This window comes from Chamaea fasciata, unplaced genomic scaffold, assembly GCF_029207755.1.
Source record: "Chamaea fasciata isolate MVZ Bird 193981 ecotype frontalis unplaced genomic scaffold, bChaFas1.0.hap1 SCAF_14, whole genome shotgun sequence".
NCBI classification, from domain to species: Eukaryota; Metazoa; Chordata; class Aves; order Passeriformes; family Sylviidae; genus Chamaea; species Chamaea fasciata.
This window is the reverse complement of record NW_027094099.1, coordinates 10,321,465-10,340,091: the sequence shown is the minus strand read 5'-3', so window position 1 is coordinate 10,340,091 and position 18,627 is coordinate 10,321,465. Positions and strand designations below refer to the sequence as shown.

At 41.7% G+C, this 18,627-nt stretch overlaps 2 protein-coding genes across 3 annotated transcripts; one reads left to right on the top strand and one right to left on the bottom strand.

The window, feature by feature from the left end:
• Positions 1 to 6,971: 6,971 nt before the first annotated feature.
• LOC136296711 (CDC42 small effector protein 2-B-like) lies at positions 6,972 to 13,109 on the bottom strand. Of its 2 annotated transcripts, none has more exons than XM_066196055.1 (4): positions 12,432 to 13,109; positions 10,829 to 11,038; positions 10,302 to 10,403; positions 6,972 to 9,766 (listed from the first exon to the last, which is right to left on the bottom strand). In XM_066196055.1, exons 2-4 carry the CDS (start codon positions 10,880 to 10,882, stop codon positions 9,692 to 9,694), a joined length of 231 nt encoding a protein of 76 aa, XP_066052152.1. In that variant the 5' UTR covers positions 10,883 to 11,038; positions 12,432 to 13,109; the 3' UTR covers positions 6,972 to 9,691. The 2 variants fall into 2 exon arrangements, with proteins under 2 accessions (XP_066052152.1, XP_066052153.1); XM_066196056.1 differs by having other exon boundaries at positions 12,488 to 13,109.
• A 2,376-nt stretch (positions 13,110 to 15,485) lies between these two features.
• LOC136296664 (nicotinamide riboside kinase 2-like) lies at positions 15,486 to 18,425 on the top strand. The gene is made up of 8 exons (XM_066195958.1): positions 15,486 to 15,751; positions 15,900 to 15,990; positions 16,382 to 16,427; positions 16,570 to 16,756; positions 16,993 to 17,064; positions 17,715 to 17,821; positions 18,028 to 18,119; positions 18,230 to 18,425. The coding sequence occupies exons 1-8, from the start codon at positions 15,726 to 15,728 to the stop codon at positions 18,233 to 18,235; spliced, it is 627 nt and encodes a 208-aa protein (XP_066052055.1). The 5' UTR covers positions 15,486 to 15,725; the 3' UTR covers positions 18,236 to 18,425.
• Positions 18,426 to 18,627: the final 202 nt, after the last annotated feature.

Here is an 18,627-nt window from a genome sequence, read left to right as displayed (position 1 = left end):
CGGCGGGTCCGTGGCTGTCAGCGTGTCGGGGCACCCGCCCAGCAGCTCCCAATGTTTTAGGTGCTGACGGGCTCGCTAGAACTCCTCGGAGCCCTTACAAGTAAGAGGAAACGGCTGCGTTTGCCTCACGGCTCCCGACACAATGCAATCCGAGTGTTTCGCCTCGGTCCAGCTCTCGCAGAGCCGTGGGAGAGAGGTGTGGTGAGGATGGCAGGATGTCGTTCGTGAGAGCAACAAGTACAAGAAACAGTAAACTGTGACCTATAACACAAGATTGAGGAAGTTGCGTTGTTTGCTCTTTGAAAAAAAAAACACCAACCAACGAAAACAAACCAACAAGCACATTTCAGAGATGTCTTCCAGGTTTCAGAAGTATTAAAAGGGCTGTGATGCATCAGATGTAAGAACTAGCAAGGATTTTCAGGAAGGAGACGGGCTGAAACAGCTCCGTGATTTACCAGCAAAGGAAGTTGTGCAACGTCCCTTTTTCCGCAGGAGGTTTTCCAGCACTGGTTCCGCGAGGCCTGCCGAAGAGCCAGCGTGCACAGAGAAGAGGAAGGGGTGAAGTTAGGAAAGATTGTTGTAGAAAGAAGGGAATGTGGCCATGACTGAGATGGCAGAAGCGCGAGGGAAAGGGAGACGCAAGAGGATGAGAGTTGAGCTCCACTTCAGCATCAGTAAATCAAAACCTTAAGTGGGTAACTCAGTTTGAGTTGCTCACAAACTGTTTATTAGTTATTACTCCTGAGGAAGGAGATTCCTGCACGCATGGCTTTTCCCTCTCTGTGCATTTAAGGACAAAGGCATACAGAACATCTACAGAGAACATTTCCCCCCTGCATTATGGCAAATTGTCAAGAAGCTGTTGTGTTGCTGTTCTATTCTGTATTTTGATCAATACCCATATTTTGATGGTAACAGGCTTTTTATTTTGCTCAGTCACTATCTGCAATCCATCATTGTATCAGCAACAGAACAGGCTTATGCATCTTGTAGGATTGCTGACCTGCAAAAGTGTGTCTAACAATTTCATGTTCTTAAACAGTTAAACTGATAATGGCACACTATGACACAGCTAATAATTCATATTCTATGCAGAACTGGTATTTAAAAAAAACCAGGCTAGTACGTTGTCCATCTGTGTGTTTCTATTCTGGGCCTGTTGTCAGAGTAACCACAACACTTTACGCCAAGTACCATCTCTTCTTCTGAGTCTAACAAGATCTGGGTGACAAATGAACACTGATTTACTTTAATAAATCTGCCAATTCTGTGATCTATAATGAGCTATGGATATGTACATTACACTGTATTTTGGGCATGGAAGAAGTGTTTAATCTGAATTTCAAGTGCGTAGCTGCTCCCAGGATTAGATTCCATGGGGGCATGTCCTGTCCTGCCACATACTAATCCTTCTCCTTGTGTTCCCCAGGAAAACACAGCAGTTCTTATTCTGTCTGCAGCTGGAAATAGAAATGGGCCAAGAAGAAAGGAATACAATTTCCTCTGAATAAAAGGAAATTGCTCTCTCAAAAGTGTATCCTTGGTTTGATGTCTCTTGCCTTGATAGTTGTTTAAAGATATTGTGAAAACATTTTTACACTAAACATGTATTCTGCAGTCCAGCGGGACTATGGGAGTTAGAAATGCCCTGAAAAGCTGTGGGGGTGGTGTTAGCAAATCACCTTAGGATATTTCAGGAGCGGTTAGGATATCAGTGAAAACTTCTTAGGTAGTCTTTATTGGCAACTTCAGTCGTCCACAGTCTTTACTGTTAGCTTTAATATGTAACCAAAACTAAAAACATGATCTATGCTCAAATTTTGACACAGAGAAAACTAGATTTTGTTCATATATGTGATTTCCAATGCCAGGCAGAAGAAATCTAAGCTATAAAGATATTCAGAAGAATATCTTCAAAAGGAGAATGACTTCAAAACCTAAAGGATCCTTCTCTCTTTTTTTTCCAGTTTTAAATATCAAGTTCCTGATTTGCAATGAACAGTATAACCCTATGCATAACCAGTGTAAGATACTAAAGATCTGTACCAAGAATTATACCCTTTCTATATCACCATAGTTCTTCCCATTAGAGAGAAGAGCAACACCACTCTCAGAAAAATCACTTTCCCAACCGAAACATCAGCACAGAATAAAGTTTGTAAGTCAACTCAGGCATTTTTAAAAGTGTTAAGGAATGGAGATGCTTAATGTAGGCATTGAGGATATTAGTTAGAAAGTGGAAACTGAATCCAAATAACAGTTAGCACAGAAAATAAACTGCTTGAACAATACTATGCCTGTATTGAAATCTTCTTCATGGGAAGAACATTTCTTCTTCCTTTCCTTCCCTCTGCAGTTTTCCACCACTTACACACACTTCTAAACACTAATAATTTCACTTACAAGGAAAGATATCCAAAATACCATCAATTCCAGGGCTGTTCTCCTAATTCTGATGTTGCATTAAGTGCAAATTTATGTTTTTTTCATAATGACCAGCCTCTTGGCTTTTCAGGAAACTTATTCCAACCAAAGTGCTTTTTTCAATTCCTTTCGCTGTATTTCCTTATGCAATTAAACTTGTTCTTCTAATAGCTTAACTTTGAATTATTGTCTAATTCTGTTAATTGTGCATAAAATGCCATAAACAGAAGATAGTTGCTTCCTAGGTAGGCAGATGTAGAAGGGTGGCTATGAGCATTAAGTATTTTAGAGAAACATTGCATAATTTTTAGAGGACTAAGATTGCAAAAGCAACTGGACTCTGCTTATCAAACAGTTATGTCACATAAGAATCAGGACACAGGGGATTTGGGGTTCATTGATCAATACACAAGCTTCAAAGGGATGAAGGAATTTTTAACATATATTAATTTCTAAGAACTAAGAAAGAACATTGACCCAAATGTTGCACATATTTCTAAGAAATTTAGTAGGCAGTAGAATAAAAGGACAGAATAAAGCAGGTGATGAGGAAAAGGAAATAGCTTAACCAAAAAATATTTTACTTTGTCCTATAAATTCTTTCAGTGCCTCATATTTTCACAGCTTTTTGGCTGGAGTCTGGAACAAAGCTGCAAAATAGCCCAGTGAAACCAGTTGATTAAATGGGTACAGGAAATATTATTGCTGAAATCTGCCGTCTCTGTGAGACAGGCACACATGGTGGCGATAGGGACATGTGCAGCAGCCCGGTGGGACCTCTATCTCCTGGCCAGAAACTGATCCAAAACATACAAAGGACAGCATTTAAGAATTATTTATTAATACAAGCACATGTTTAGCAGCTTTTCCCCATGTACCAACAGCCTTATCTGAACACCAGTAAGTATTAATTTCTGCAAGGAAGAGATACCCTAGTTCACTGAATATTATGCAGCAGAGAGAATAACTAATTTAAATGCATTTTCAAGGTAATGTTTAAACTAGTTGAAAGAAACTAGTGAAAGCCTTACTCATACACCATTATGCAGCAAGGCCCCATTTGCATGCATTAATGAAGCACTGTAAACCTTACTTTTGAATTTCAGCTTGTGTCACACCTTCAAAGGCATTGAGTCAGGTTTTAATATTCCCTGGTGGTAGGGACTGCAAGGATAAATGTGGGTAACTGCATTTAAAAGGGTATTTCTTTCACCATTAATCTGCAACTTCAGCTCATGTTGAGTTCAGACTTTCAAATTTGTATATATTAGATAATTTTTTAAAAAACAAATTTCTGATTAGAATGAATGCCATTGTTTTGTCAGATCTATGAATCCTTAATGACACACAGGTCACTAATTACTGGTTATTAGGGCAGTCTTCATTCACCTTTAGACTCAGGTAAGTTATGTAAAATGTACACCTATTTCTTAAGCACCAGCAAGATCAGATGCATGTAAATGCACTATTATATATAAAATAAAAGAAATCCTGTAACCTCTTTTTCTAGCTCTTTGATGAAGAAATATGAAATTAATTAGTCATCCACTTGTACAGGCCAATGTCGGCTTTAAAAGCACATTAAATTCCCTCCCAGTGATTTAAATGCAAATTTTATGTCCATTTTTTAAATTTTCAGTAAGTCAGAGCAATCATACAAATTTCAGTTTAAAAGAATGGCTTATTTCCTTACACATTACTTAAATGAAGGTCTAAATATATACATATATATTAAAACATATATATATTAAAACAGTAAAAGACATAATTCAACTCTTTTTTTGCCTCTGAATTAGGATAGGCCCTTAGTAATAATAACCTTGCTTTTGTTTGGTTTGGATTCATATGCAAATATCATAGGAAACTTAAAATTTGTTAGAATATTCTTCCCATTTACATTGCTTTAATAACAAAAAAAAAAAAAAGAAAAAAAAGCTTTACTGAATAAAGTAGTTTCAGTACAGTTTTGTGGCCTTGATTTCATGAATAATTCATTGTAGAGGCCTCAACAGACACCTCAAAGCTGTTGTTCTTGTCCAGCCATTACTACTCTCTTACATTAAAACTAGGTTAAGAGAACTCCCTTCCATTTAAACTAGGGCTTTGGGTATCATTTTAGGATATTGGTCATGCTAATGGGATGCACATAAACAGGATGTATGGAACAAGTGACAACCACAAGGTGTTCAGTAGCCATGCTGCAAGGCTTGATAAGCTGGGTTTAGGCAGTGCAGAGGCCAAAACAGACCATGCTATTGGGGGCCCTGTGCACCTCATTCTCCCTGGAAGGACACAGGTTTAGTCATGGGCTTGTCCATCTCCAAGTTCTCAGGTTAAGACAGGAGCTGTAGTTCAGTATCAAGCACCTCAAGCTGGGAGCTTTTTGGCAAAAGAGCACATACAAGTAACATCCTTGTCTACTCAAAGTGCTTTCACTATTTTGTTTCATCTTTCCATTCTCTACATAACAGCAGGAGTAAAAGTATTAATGGAAATCTGGTATAGCCATGGTGACCTTCTGGCCTCTCAGTTTGCAGTGTCCAACCAACTGTCACCCAAACTTCCTCAGGCACAAGGAATTCTTCATGATCTTTCACTCCAACCCGCCCATATCCTCCCAATACCTGAAATCTGAATTTCAGCTGGATCTGGTTAGTTTCCCTGAAGTTTTGGCTGTGCAGTGGACCAAAGGCAGATACCCTTTTACTACTGCTATATTGTATTAATGCTAGTTTTTATTTGGTTTGTATTCCAGTAGGTGCAGCAAGCCTTGGCATTTAGAACATCTGCAAGCTCACATAGAGCAGAAAAAAAAAAAAACAAACCAAAAAACCAAAAACACCAAAAGAAAAAGCCCTCTTGTCTTTCAAATAAAAACGTGACATCAGTCTGCAACTGCTGAAACCAGAGCTACCTTTGTGGGTGGCTCTGTACTTTCTGAAAACAGCTTTGTGTGGCACTGCAGGAAGAGGATACTACCATTCATTAAAGTTATATTGGCAATCCGTGTCTCAAAGTCCCAGGTTAGTCATGCATTTAAGTGCCTAATTTCCTCCATATACCAATTACGCACATATTATGGGTATTTTCCAACTGATATCAAAGCTGTCTTGTGCATTGCAGATAAGAAACATCAACGTGAGCATTTTCTGCTCCCTGCTCCTTCCTCATTAATGTGCACCACATTGCCTCTCCGTGGCTAAATCTCCTTCACTTCCATACCTCGTTTTTTCTGTAGTTCCTGATCAGCCTGTTAGCTCTTCAACACTTCTACAGTAGGAAGAGCTAAGCCATAACAAGGGGACTTGATGCTTTCACATAGCAAAGTACAAAACTGTCTCAGAGCTGTGTGTGAAGAAAAGTTTAACTCCACACCTTAAGGCTCTGTTGAGGAAACAACTGTCCAAAAGGCCAGTTCTTAGAGAGAACCTATTCTGTACAGGATGAGAAACCTTTTACATATATACTGTAACCACATGAATATTAGCAGGAAAATTGCTGGTGTGAGTGCCTTGGGTCTTCTGTGTCAGACAAAACACTGTGTATGAAGGAAGGACAGTTTATCTGCAGAAGTCCAGGCACCAACCACTTACAGCATCTCTTTAGGCACTCAGGACTTCACCTTCATAGGTAAGCAGTTAAAATTTTGAATTTCAAGCATTAACCACAAAGTATCTGGAAGCCTTACAGGAACTCACTCACCAGAGAACATCTTAGCACCACTGAAAAACATCACTGTTTTCTTCTTGTAGTTCCACAGCAATTATGAAAGGCAGACAAGATTGTTCTTATCTTCAACTGCTGGCTTTTCAGGGCAGTGTCACAGTGCTGGCAGCAAAGTAAATCCAGACATGGTCAGAAGCAGCCATTTAATCATCTTTCACTGACAGATTGGAGTTTCTTTTTCCAGTGATACTGTACTTAGTAACATATAATGAATTTCATGAACATGGAATTTAACACTGTTGAATTGTGCTTATTCTTGCTGGAATACTAAGATTAAGGGTACTTATTATCTCTTAATGTTTTTTGTCTATACAGAGTGGAAGCTACAACAGCACCTGGTAGTCCAACGTGGCAAGAGTATACAAAGGAAGAGCACCACATGTGTGGGTTACAAGTTATCAAATGACAGGCTAACTTGGGACATAGCATTGACACCCTGTAATTGGTATAAAGCTGCTCTGCAGGAGATAAGAAGACATATTAGTTTGTGAAAAAGACAAATACCTTTTCTATGTACCAACCACAGGTGTATGCAGTATTATGGGACAGTCAGCAAAGCCTAGCAGGAATATCAAGGGAGAAGATAGCCAGAACTGAAAATACCTTCCCATCCCAGATATTTTTCCCAAGGAAGCAAACAGTGCTAAGACTCTGCCAGACTACATAAAAAATAATTGGTCCTGCTCTGCTTGCAAGTTATGTTACTTAAGATTAAAAAAAGAAACCATTAAATGGCATCAAGTCAGAGCTTGATGTTTCTTGATTGTCTTGATGTAAGGTCTTCACAGCCTACAATGTAGATAAAAAGGTTTGATCAATTGGTATTACTTCTGTATTTTATTTCAGTCAAGTTAAAAAAAAAAACCCACCAAACCACACAATGTAGTAAGAACTTACATAGAACCGAGACTTGATGTAAAACTGTGCTCTCTAGTGGAGAAATTTCATTCTGTGCCGTAAAAGTTGAAGCCATGCTGATCCATCCACTTAACCAACTGGTTTTCAGTGCAGAGAAAATATCAAGATTTTCCACAATATGAAAAGAGTGCAAGTGCCCAGTTCAACATATTTATTGTAACTAAGATAGGCTCATACTGAGTTACATGACAGACTACAGGTACATAAGGTTTCTAAATATAGAACAAAAAACACCTAAGCCATAAGACATGTGTTTATGTTTGTTAGATTTTTAAAAGTAATGACACTTTTAATATAATAGAAAAACTTTTCTTTTTAATGATGTTCCACTTAATTATGGTCCTATATAATACCCTGTACTCTGATGAAAGTTAGTTAGTTTCACACCAGATAGTGATACTTGGTTTACATGATCAAAACTAGGATTTTTCTCTAAATAAGTGTTTAATAACAAATTTTCTGTTCATTTATTTTTAGAGAGAAGAACTGAAATATTCACCAACTCCTTTTTTTCTAGTTACACCACTGCTTTTAAATCTACTGAATGAGTCTTCAAGAAACCTTTCCTTTTGTTCAATGTGTTTTCTTACAGTTAACAAAACACAGCCCATTTTCTTCATGACAACTGACTATCACCATTTTTTCTGGGCAGGTGTAGATGACTGAATGCATTCACTCTGTATAATAGCAGATGAATTAAAATGTCTTCTTTCAAACAACTTGGCCACTTTTTCCTCAACACTGTACAGGGTTTAGCTTCTTTAAACTCTGTATCTTAACTAGGCTGTTAGAGTATATCTCAAGTTAGAAGACAGAAATGTAAGACTTGCAAAACTAAATTAACAGTTAATTACACCAATTTTAAAATATATTAAAATTTGGTGTGCATTCTAACTCAAGAGTAAGGATATAGCAAGACATGGATATAAGATTTCTCTTATATAAGATTTCTTATAACAGTTACAGACTGTTATGATCAGCTGTTGACCATTACAGAAAGCAATACTCCCTCTTCCTTTTTGGACCTAAAAGATAAAATATGGGGGAGGGTAGAAGCTGGTGTTTTTTGAACATATACAGAAACAGAGAGCTACCATTCGTATTTTAAGTTCCCTCATATACTCAGAAAAGGCAGCCTAACAATTCAGCAAAGCCAGCAGCCTAGATTTAAGTATCACAACTACAAACAGAATCATACAAGTTAAAAGATTTGCCAGCTACAATTTTTTTTTTAATGGAAAAAAGTTCATAACTGATCTGCCTAGAGCAAGGACAGTTTGCTGACTTCCAGCATAACTTGTGCTGATATGGCAGCAATTTAAACACTTGTGATTAGTTAGTCCCATGAGAGCAAGCAGATTTCCTGTTTCTACTGTGGTAGTCATACACAATTTTGAGCTGGGGAACAATTGTCAGTGATTGGGTATGAGAATAACCTAGTTCTGCTTCAGCAGTTTTGTCATGTCACTTAACAGAAAGATGAATAAGAACTAAGTAATAAACTGTAGTTTGAGTATGTCTAAATATTTATGGATATTTATTTAAATATTTATGAAGTGCTGGAACTCTGCAAAATGCTGTTTCCATTTAATACCCTCCTGCATCTTTTCACAATATTCTTTAAATGTGTGTCCTTCACATGGCCATATCACTTACACCACATGCAAGAAAAGATGAATTTCTTGTAAAAGTGACAGTCTTGAAATTAAGGAGCCAGAAAGACAAGCAAGATATCCCTTGAAGTCCTGTGTGGTTACTGTTACAGACAGGTAACAAAGAGAGAGATCTTAAATATGTTTAGTTTAAAATCCAACAGTAGTCATGCAAAACTAACACACAGTTGTGAGCATATTGTAGCACCACTGGAAGTTAACTGGTAGGTACAATTAGCTGTGTTGCAGTAATAGCTGCCAGTCACAGCAGTGTGTGTGCATGGATGGGAGGCAGCCCAGTCACTGAGGAACACATCTCTTGTTCTAAGTCTCATTTGAGAGTCAGAATGTTGGCAAAAGCTCCATTTTTAGATACGAAAGTGTTATCTTGGCAAGGCAGAAGTTTCACTGTGTTTTGCAGGCTCAGCTAACTGTCCTACATTGGAGTTCTTTCACTATCAAAAGGCATTAAAAAATACCAAAGATTTATGCATTAGGTTGTAAAGCATCTGAAAAACAGGTCCAAAGTTATCTGACAGGTACAAGGTCGTACTTAGCAGCTTAGTTTAGCCCATGTAAAAAGTGAAATCATGCGATACCTTCCAATTAAATCTCCTCTGCATTTCCTGGGAGGAAAAAAAGACAGATGCCAAAATCCCAGACAATTTATAGTGACTTCAATCCCATCTTATATGACAGCTTTGAGAGGCTTTTGGGACAGAGCTAGGAAGTCATCCACAGTGACAAATTACAGTTGCTACTACAACACTACCATGACAGACCATTTTAAGGTTAATTTACAATAACTCCTTCAGAAGATATTGTGCAAAGAACACCAAAGCTTGTACTGACCTATTTTTAATTCAGGCCCTCTCCCTACTCCATGATAACAAGGTTTTAGAGAATATGAAAGCACAGTCCAGGGGGTCCTCCTAAGACAGAGCACATTTCAGCCTTCTCTCTGTTTCCTATATTTCAACAGTTGCAGAAGTGCCATTTGTGTAGCCACCTTTAGACTTCATGTGATCCTGAATTGACACAGCCTAGGAAAAAAAGCTTATTAGAACACACATCTTATAAATTCTGGTTACAAGAGCAATTATTAAAGGCATCAATTTGAAAGGGCAGGTGGAGTGTATGTTTCCTGTGCTGAGTCTCAGCTGTAGTAGGGAGAAATAATAACTAAATCCAGGACTATTAAATACTATTTAAAGTCAGTGTTTGAGATGCATTTTACTATAAAAAATCCACTTACTCTTACATCCCTCACCCTGGCACATCTTTGACTTCAAGGTGATTTGGTTCTAGTATGAAGTGCATCCACAGAATCGGTATCCAAAAGGTTCTCATGATGTGTAAAGTGTGAGGAAATGAGCACTTCCTGCTCAGTGTATCTCGCACAGTATCTCATGTTTACAAACCAAAAGACAGTTCTGTTCTGATGCTACTATATTGATTAAAAAAAAAAACAACCCTCAAGATTTTTCTCTCTCCCACAATTACCCAGTATTTTATTAGCTACCTGCTCTACACATCACTGAGGGGAGACCTGTGCTTTTCCCAGAGGTGCACACTTACTGAGGAATAGTCACTACTCATGTCCCTGGCCCCGACGTGTGCGGTGTGTACAAAGTTCATTGGCTCTCCTATCATATTCCGATCCAGTCTCCGACGCCTCTTCTATGAGAAAAAAAACATATGTTAGGTCTCTACCCAGAAAACATCCTCACCTTTCAGCCAGAATCAAGTAGCCAAGATAAAAATAGATAGCCAGGACTGACCCCTAATGACATCTAATGGCAAGCAGGCTGAAGTTGCAGACTGTTCGCAGTAAGACACAATGAAAGTCACTTTAATTACTGCTAATTGAATTCTAGCAAAAGCTTTCCTTACTGTTGGAAAGTCAGGGCCTGAGAACTGCAGTCATACTGTCTAAGTTTCTAACAAAGAACACACAGTTCAAACATAGCTTAACAGGACTGGTTTTAGCTTTTGCATTACTTCACCCAAACTAATCAAAACAACAAGATAATGAAAGTGTTTCCCTAGTAACTGGAAGACAAAATTTCAAATTCAGTAAGGGTGGCAGTTGTGCATCGACCTACCGGTGGGGGCTGTTCACCATTGCACCAATTAAAACAAACCAGGAACTCAGTCATTATATTTCTCAGTAGGTAATAAGGTCTTGTTAAGTGTAATTCTCTGGAAGTTCAAGCAGTACAAGGACCAAGATGCAGTTCCTAGAGTGAGTTTAGAAAGGAATTGCTTGTGCGGATTCACTGGTAGAGATCACAGAATGCATCTGATAAGTATACCTGCAAAGAGATTAATATTTAAATTTATATTAGAATACATCAAAGTTTTGTAACAGTTATTGAGGAATAGGCAGTTCCTAAGACTAAACCAAGACTGTTACATTCTTGAACACACCTGTAGAGGAGAGAAGCATCAATTTAAAATTACTATGTTCATGTCAGAAATCAGGATTAAGAACTCTGTGTATTTACTCACAGATAGTATTGGAAGCTCTTTATAGAAATGTAATAAAAACAATGCTAGAATTAAATCGAGTCTGTTTAACAGTCTGTGCTCTGGTTGTAAGCAAAACTAACCAATACTTATGAATTATCTACTGTTTTGTAAGAAACCAGCTTTGAACAGATTGGCCTGTTAACATTTACAAACTGAGGCCTTACATATGATACAGTTACTCTACTTAGAGAAGAGTTCAAAGCAAAGGGCCTTCTACAAGTCCAAATAGCCCTTAAAAGAGAAAAGAAGAGCCTTGCATACCAGCAAGAGAAACCATTCATCAGAGCCTAGAGCTTCCCAGAGTGTATAAAAATATGAACGTAGCAATCCTGAATTGGAGACACAAGCAGGAAACTCACTGACTTTGAGTACCGTGAAGCCAGGAGACAGCCCAACTTTTAGTAGTTACTGACCTTTTTTTATTTTTTTTTTTTAACGTGTCTTCCTTCAAAGCAAACCTTAGGTTATAGAGTAGCCTCTGATCAACTTTTTAATACCCCAGATCATTGAAACAATATCACAGCACGCTCATTTAAAGAAAGTTTCATTATTTTTTTTAAAGATTACATCTTAACAGAAGTTTAAGAGTATAGTTTAATCAATTCAGCCTTTCTGAACTCCCACTAAAGATTTCATAACCAACAGCATAAGCTTCCTCCTTCATAGGCATTTCTTATGTAGTCCCACAATTATGTAATTAGCACATCTATTTCTTTCACCTTTATGGTTTTCTAACATTTCATCACATCTCACTTCAAGCAGATTTCTTAAATTGCTGTGATTTATCTTTTAAAGCATTTGTTATGTCTGCCCCTTTGTTTTAAGTAGTCTATATGGTACATTTCTGCAGAATGTCTTTTTTTTAATTCCAGTTTGTCCGAGGTGGTTTTAACACAACTCGTTATCTGCCTCAATTATAATTTTTCACCTCATGCCCTCACAATGCTCTTTATCACCACCGGAATGGATACACACAACCATAAAAACATGCAGGAGTCAAAGCTTTTTCCAGCACTTCACATTAGTCGCAGATTTTTGGGTTTTGTTGTATGTTAATGAGACCACATCAAAGCTAAGATTTTCCTAAGTGTGTCAGCGCACAGAGATCACCTATTTGGAAAGCAGGCTGACTGATACGACACCGTGCCCATCCCAAAGCAACAGCTGAACGCCTACCGTCCTCCTGCCGTCCCCCCATGTGTCCGTCTCCCTCCGTGGGGCTCCGCGCGTACCTCGGTGAGCCTGCTGCTCCCGGAGAGTCCTGACAGGGTGCTGTGTCCTCATTCAAGCGCTGGCACACACCCAGCTCCCGTCTTGGCAGCTTCAGCACATGTACAGTTCATATTCCTGGGTTATAATTAGTCCTGTTGGCTAAGCAAGAACGCTCCGCTGCGCTCCCATGCCCTGCGGCGGCTCCTCCGCTCCGGGAGGTGCTGCACAAATCTCTTGTGCACTTCACGCGGCCCTACAGGTGTCAGAAACGCAGAGCGGAGACCAAAAATAGAGCCCTGGTTTGGCGTCAGATTTGTGCAGCCGTGCAGTTTTCTCAGCACTCCCCATGCAGCCTGTGGCTCACTTCCACCCCTGCGGCAGCTCTGCAGGTGTCCTGCTGGCACACAGCGTGCTGAACGCCTTCCTGTTGTCTTTTACATCAGAACGCTTCTTTTCCTCTGCATGACTCAGAGAATCATCCCCCAGGACAGGAATGTTTGTGCCAGGGCATGGGACACCACCTTGCTCCCGGAGACTCAAGGTTTCCACACGAGCTAGAAGGATTCTAAAACCATCTTAATGTTTTCGGGCTCACTCAAGACAAGTAAAATCCAACAAGGATCCCCGAACCAGGGAGAAAACAACATTTTGTCACAGTTGGCACGCAGACCAGGACGGGACAATATCCTGTTGTTCTTTCTCTCTGTTTTTCACCATGGCAGCAGTATCATCGAGGCGAGGAGACAAAGGGCCTGGGAATGGCTAGCACGCGCAGACACGGGTGCTGGATGTGCTGGCAGGATGCACAGCCCTGCTGCAGCCCGGGACCTTAAAGTGCCCCAGAGCTTTGGGAATGTTGAGATAAACTTCCCTGAGTGTTACAATCAATTTCTTCTACCACTGCCGTGTGTTAAAAAGTATTCAAAGTCTTCCTGTATTTTACTTACAAAATAACAACGGAAAATATTGGCCTGAATCAAACTGAAAGAACCAAACCCCTGAATCTTTGCAAAGAGAAGGGAGACGCATGAAAATGTTGATAAATAACATCATTAAACGTATTTATTCTTCCCAACTGGCCTTTAGACTCAAGGTCAGATAATGCAAAACCCTTGCCTCGAGCTGTTAGTGCAGGACAACGAGGGTACAGTTAGTGTATATTGTGACAGGCTGCCATCCCCCTGCCCCAATTCAGCGTTAAACTGGGATTACTGCTGGGCCCACTTGTCATTGTCATTCCAGCTCTGTCAATACCGAGTTCATGCAAGGAGCAGTGTATTTCAGCCTAAATGCCTTTCTAAAATCTACCATGCTTCTGATTTGTTCATTATCCCTCCTTTGCTCATTTGGCATCAAAATCTTGTTAGAATCCTCCAGCAGTCGGGTGTTTACATATTTGAATGACAAGGTGTGGCAAAAGAGAGCACAACTTGTATTGGTTTTGAGCATGAAACTTGGAGAGTGCATCTTGCTTGGTGAAAAGGTGAAGAGTACAAAACAAAGTTACTAAGACTTTGAAAGAACCTTGAGGCCAAACAGATAAAATCTGCTGTAGAGTGAGTTTAGCTGCTTGCAAGTAGCATCCTGATTTTTCCAGTGTATGTACAGATTACAGGGATGCATTCCTCAAACGATACAATAATGCTATTATGTATCATAAATGTGTATATTGGTCTACCGTCCTGGAGCTTCACAGAAAGCTGAAAATAAGGTTTTACCTGAGCCCTTCAATTATCTAAGTGTGTAGGATTTTTAACATAAGAAATTGGGGTGTAGTCTATGAGGATGTCCTTTCCAAAGCTAAGTAGACATATATATTTAAAAAATAACTCTTCAAAACCAAATCAACCAACCAAAAAAACCCCAATAACAACTGAAAACAAAACAAAACAAAACCCCTCACACATAAACCCCCCCCAAACCACAAAGGCAGCTCCTCTGTTTCAAAGTGAAAATGAGCGACATTACCTTAATCTTGAGAATATAAATTTATTTTTCAACTAATGTCCCTTCCTCTTCAAATAAGAAGAAAAGCCAAGAGACCAAATTATGTGTTCTGCTTGTAAATTAAAAACAACTGCAAAAGAAATCAACTAAGGTTTGCTTGTAGTCTTACCAGAAAAAACAGTAAAAAATCATGAAAAGCAAGCAAATGGTTGGGCAACACGCCCACCACTGATAATGTAAACATGTTGAATGGATTAAGTGGCTTGTAAATGATAAAATTTAATGTTACTAAACAAAAGCTATGATCATAAATTTCCCTTCTTTACAGAAGGGAAAAAAGCCTTAACAAGAAAAGGTAGAGTTCCCCAGGCACAGCCGAGGAGCAAACATGACGGCCAAGGAAAAGCATATGAGGGAAGTGGAAAAAGCAGGAATTGCCCTCGTTTGGAGAAGGCTACAGAAGAGAATCCTTGGGTGTCGATTTCCCGGCCAGTTTTGCTCGGGCGCCCCGAGGCTCCGGCCCGGCCCGAGGTGACCTTGACCGCAGAGATGCTCGCGGGGCCGCCGCGCTGCGCCCGGGACAACGGCAGGGGGCGCCCCGCGCTCCGCCCGCGCTCGCGGCCTTCCCGCCCCGCGCTCCCTCAGGAGCCTCGCGTGCCCTCACGGGGAACCACGGCCGGTGCCGGCCCCAGCGTCTGTCCTCACTGCAGACCCGGGCCGGTGTCCGGAGCGGGGCCCAGCGGAGCCGCCGGCAGGCCCGAGCGCCCGACCCTGCCGCAGCTCCGCCCTCGCGGGAGGGGAGTGCGCGGCGCTGCGCCGCGCCGCCAGAGCCAGCAGGGGGCGCCACTCGCCCACCTTGCCGCCTCCGCCCCTTCCCGGCGCGAGGGCCGTCGACCGCCACCTAGCGGTCGCGCTATAACACGGCCGGGCGTGAGTGAGCGCGTCCCAGCCAATCGCCGCGAGCCGTTCGCGTCACGCCGCTTCCTATTGGCTGCGCGGCGGAGACGGCCGCCCAATGGGCGCGGCGGAGAGCGAGGGGAAGGCGCGCGCGCGGGGGCACCGCCCCCCTTTGCGGAGCGCGCGGCGCGGTGCGGACCGGCCCTGCTGCTGCTCTGAGCGACCATGGCGCTGCCCAGCAGTTGACGTTTGGCTTCTCCCCTCTCCACCTTCTCCTCTTTCTCCGGCCCCTTCCTTCCCCCTGCCCGGGTCCCGGCTCAGGCACGTAGACGGCCGGTACCGGAGACGCCGGGTCCCCCCCCGCCCCTCAGAGACAGGCAGTAGGAGTCGGGCCGGGCGGCCGCCGGACGCGCCATGAACATCATCATCGGCATCGGCGGGTGAGAGCCGGGACCGGGCGGGGAAAGCGGCTCGGGCCGCGGGGCGGGCACGGGTCTTTCCTCCCGGCCCCTCCCGGTGCCGCAGTCGGGGTGGGGGGTGGACGCGGCCCCCACGTGGCGCTTCCCGACGGCCGCGCTCTCGCCGCAGGGTCACGAACGGCGGCAAGACCACCCTGACCCGCCGGCTGATGCGGGCCCTGCCCAACTGCAGCGTGGTGCACCAGGATGACTTCTTCAAGGTGAGCGGGCCCGCCGGCCCCTGCAGGCCGCGGGAGGGCGCGGGGTGACCCCCGCGGGCTTCCGCCCGCGCTGCTGGCGCGCTGCCCGCCCTGCGCCGCCCTGCCCGCCCGCGGCTCCTGCGCTGCCCGGCGGGGCCGTGCGGCGCACGGATAAGCCTGCGCTAGAGCGGGTCCCCATGACTGTCCGTGCGGCGCTTTGCGCTGTGCTCGTGTCCGTGGGAAGATAGAGGAGCGGGCGGTTTTATCTACGTGCAAAGGAACCTGGTGGAGGGTTAAGATTCCCCTTTGTAGCTTCAGGGTTTGGATCTTGAATCTTGCTTTGAAATGGGTATTGAGCTTCTCGGTAGCTGTCCTGACCAAGCAGGTTTTTTTTTTCTTGTTACTGTTTCAGCCCCAAGATGAAATAGAAGTTGAAGATGGGTTTAAACAGTATGATGGTAAGCCTTTGTTAATGTTATCAAAGCATAACTCAAAAACTTAGAAGAGTATTTTGATTCTTTATGTGCACTGTTTTGTACTGACTGTATCAATTGATGATATTGAGTTACTGCTTAATGATAGTTGTCTGTTTTGTCTTAGTGATTAGTGCATTAGATATGGAAGCTATGATGAGTACCATAAATGCTTGGATTAAAAACCCAGTCAAGTTTGAACGTTCTCATGGGATCAACAACACACTGGATGCCCAGATCCTGGACGATAAAGAGGGAGGAGATGAAACGGTCCACATTCTTATTGTTGAAGGCTTCCTACTTTACACCTACAGGTAATCAATCGTGCCTTCCTACATTTTGATTTTTACATTATTTTATGTAATGGGTAAAACTCCAAGGGAATAAAAAGACATGTTCTAAACCAAGAATTAGCAGGACGCATTGCCTACTGCCAAGTTTAGGTGTCACAAGTCTGAAGTCCTCTAAGTACAGGAAGTGGATATAGTTTTACTTTCCTGGGTTTTGTTACTAATTAGTCAAGGTGTAACCAAACAGGTGTCTCTTTCAGGCCACTGATTGATGTGTTCCACCATCGGTACTTTCTTTCCATTCCATATGAAGAATGTAAAAGGAGAAGAAGGTAAGTTTGTCTGAGATCTTTGCTAGCCCAATAACATCTTACTCCATTCAAGACTTTGTTTCTCTGAAGCTTTTAGATGAGAAGAGATAAAGGCAAATGTAGCTGCTGAGTTAGAAGACTAGCTTCCTTCACCAAACTGACCTGAAACTTCCCACCAAGCTATTGTGTGGTGTATGTAATGCTCAGTTCCTGCACACACCTTTCACTAGGCTTGCTCCATGCTGGTTTTCCAGTTACACAGTTCCCAGGTCTCAAATTATCTGAGGTTTTACATTTGTCTGTATTGTTGCACACATCCACTATTCTTACTACAAGTGAAAACTTGAATTACATTTCAAGAGGAATAAGCAGACGGCAACTTTACATAAAGTTCTGCTAAAGCTTGTAAGAGTTGATTCATCAATATTTAGATAAGTCTGTCTTGGGAACTCTTTGTGCATTTTTAACACTTAGGACTTGCACATCAAATTTCAATTTATTTGCATAACTTGGTGCTTGCAGCTCTTGCTAATTACAAAGTTTTGGTAAGCTCAGAGACCAAACTGGAGTCAATGGGCTTATGCTAATGTATAGAGAAATGCAGTGAAGGATCTGTCATTTCCCTGAGCTGTTATTAGACTACTTTTGAGTAACAATGCCTTAATTTGCAGTTCCAGGAATTACACTGTACCGGATCCACCTGGCTTGTTTGATGGCCATGTTTGGCCTATGTATGTAAAGCACAGGAAGATAATGGAAGAACTTGGAGTTGATGTGGGTGAGTCTTTACTGGCGAAAACACTTGATGAGATTGCTTTTCAAACCTGTGCACTACATACTGGTCAGATGCATGAGAGGAGGTGAATGAAACAGGTGGAGGGAGTATATTTCCCTGATACTCTCTAGCTGCATGCTTTTTAAATTAGGATCTGGCAAGCTTACAGAGACATTCTATTATACCTCTCTTATTTTACTTTCTTCAAGTGCATTTGAATGGGACAAAATCAAAGGAGGAGCTGTTTAATGATGTGTATGGGCAGATCCAGAATAAGATTGAAGAATTACTTAACACCGAGGTATATGTTCATCCTTATAATTGCAATTCAAAGGCAAAACTTTTAAAACCTGTGTTGGAAAATCATGAAGCTATAACTTGAAATATGTTCACATCTATCTTTCTGTTTAGAAATAAGCTGCTGCTGCTGATTCTTGCGGAGTGAAGATGATTCCTGTTTGTTCCATGCTGTCTACCTGACTGCCTCTAAAGTTCCAGCTTCTGTGAAGACTCAACTCTCAAATTCAACTTTGTTCAACCTTTCCCTTAAACTGAGTCCTATATGGTCATAATTAAAAAGCACTTCCCCCTTGTCTGTGATCCTAAACTGTGCTTCAATCTAGTCTGTGTTCTCCGGTTACTTTTTTCATTATGTTCTTAGTGTCACAAGTTAAAACATTATAGTGGAAATTATGTGAAGTGGCTCAGCTGTCCTAGGAGAGTGTGTGTGTGTGTGTATCCATGTACACAGACACTGCTTTGACTTCTTTGCTTTCAAAATTCTGCATGCATTCCTATAATAATTAGGC

What these genes read in the sequence shown, in the direction of transcription:
- LOC136296711 (XM_066196055.1), bottom strand. Translation starts at nt 10,882, where the DNA reads ATGACTGAGTTCCTGGTTTGTTTTAATTGGTGCAATGGTGAACAGCCC. An exon ending in ATGGTGAACAGCCCCCACCG is followed by an intron (nt 10,404 to 10,828) that starts GTAGGTCGATGC and finishes TTTTTCTCATAG; the next exon opens with AAGAGGCGTCGGAGACTGGA. An exon ending in TGAGTAGTGACTATTCCTCA is followed by an intron (nt 9,767 to 10,301) that starts GTAAGTGTGCAC and finishes TTTTTTTCCTAG; the next exon opens with GCTGTGTCAATTCAGGATCA.
- LOC136296664 (XM_066195958.1), top strand. Translation starts at nt 15,726, where the DNA reads ATGAACATCATCATCGGCATCGGCGG. An exon ending in TGGGTTTAAACAGTATGATG is followed by an intron (nt 16,428 to 16,569) that starts GTAAGCCTTTGT and finishes GTTTTGTCTTAG; the next exon opens with TGATTAGTGCATTAGATATG. An exon ending in TTCCTACTTTACACCTACAG is followed by an intron (nt 16,757 to 16,992) that starts GTAATCAATCGT and finishes TGTCTCTTTCAG; the next exon opens with GCCACTGATTGATGTGTTCC.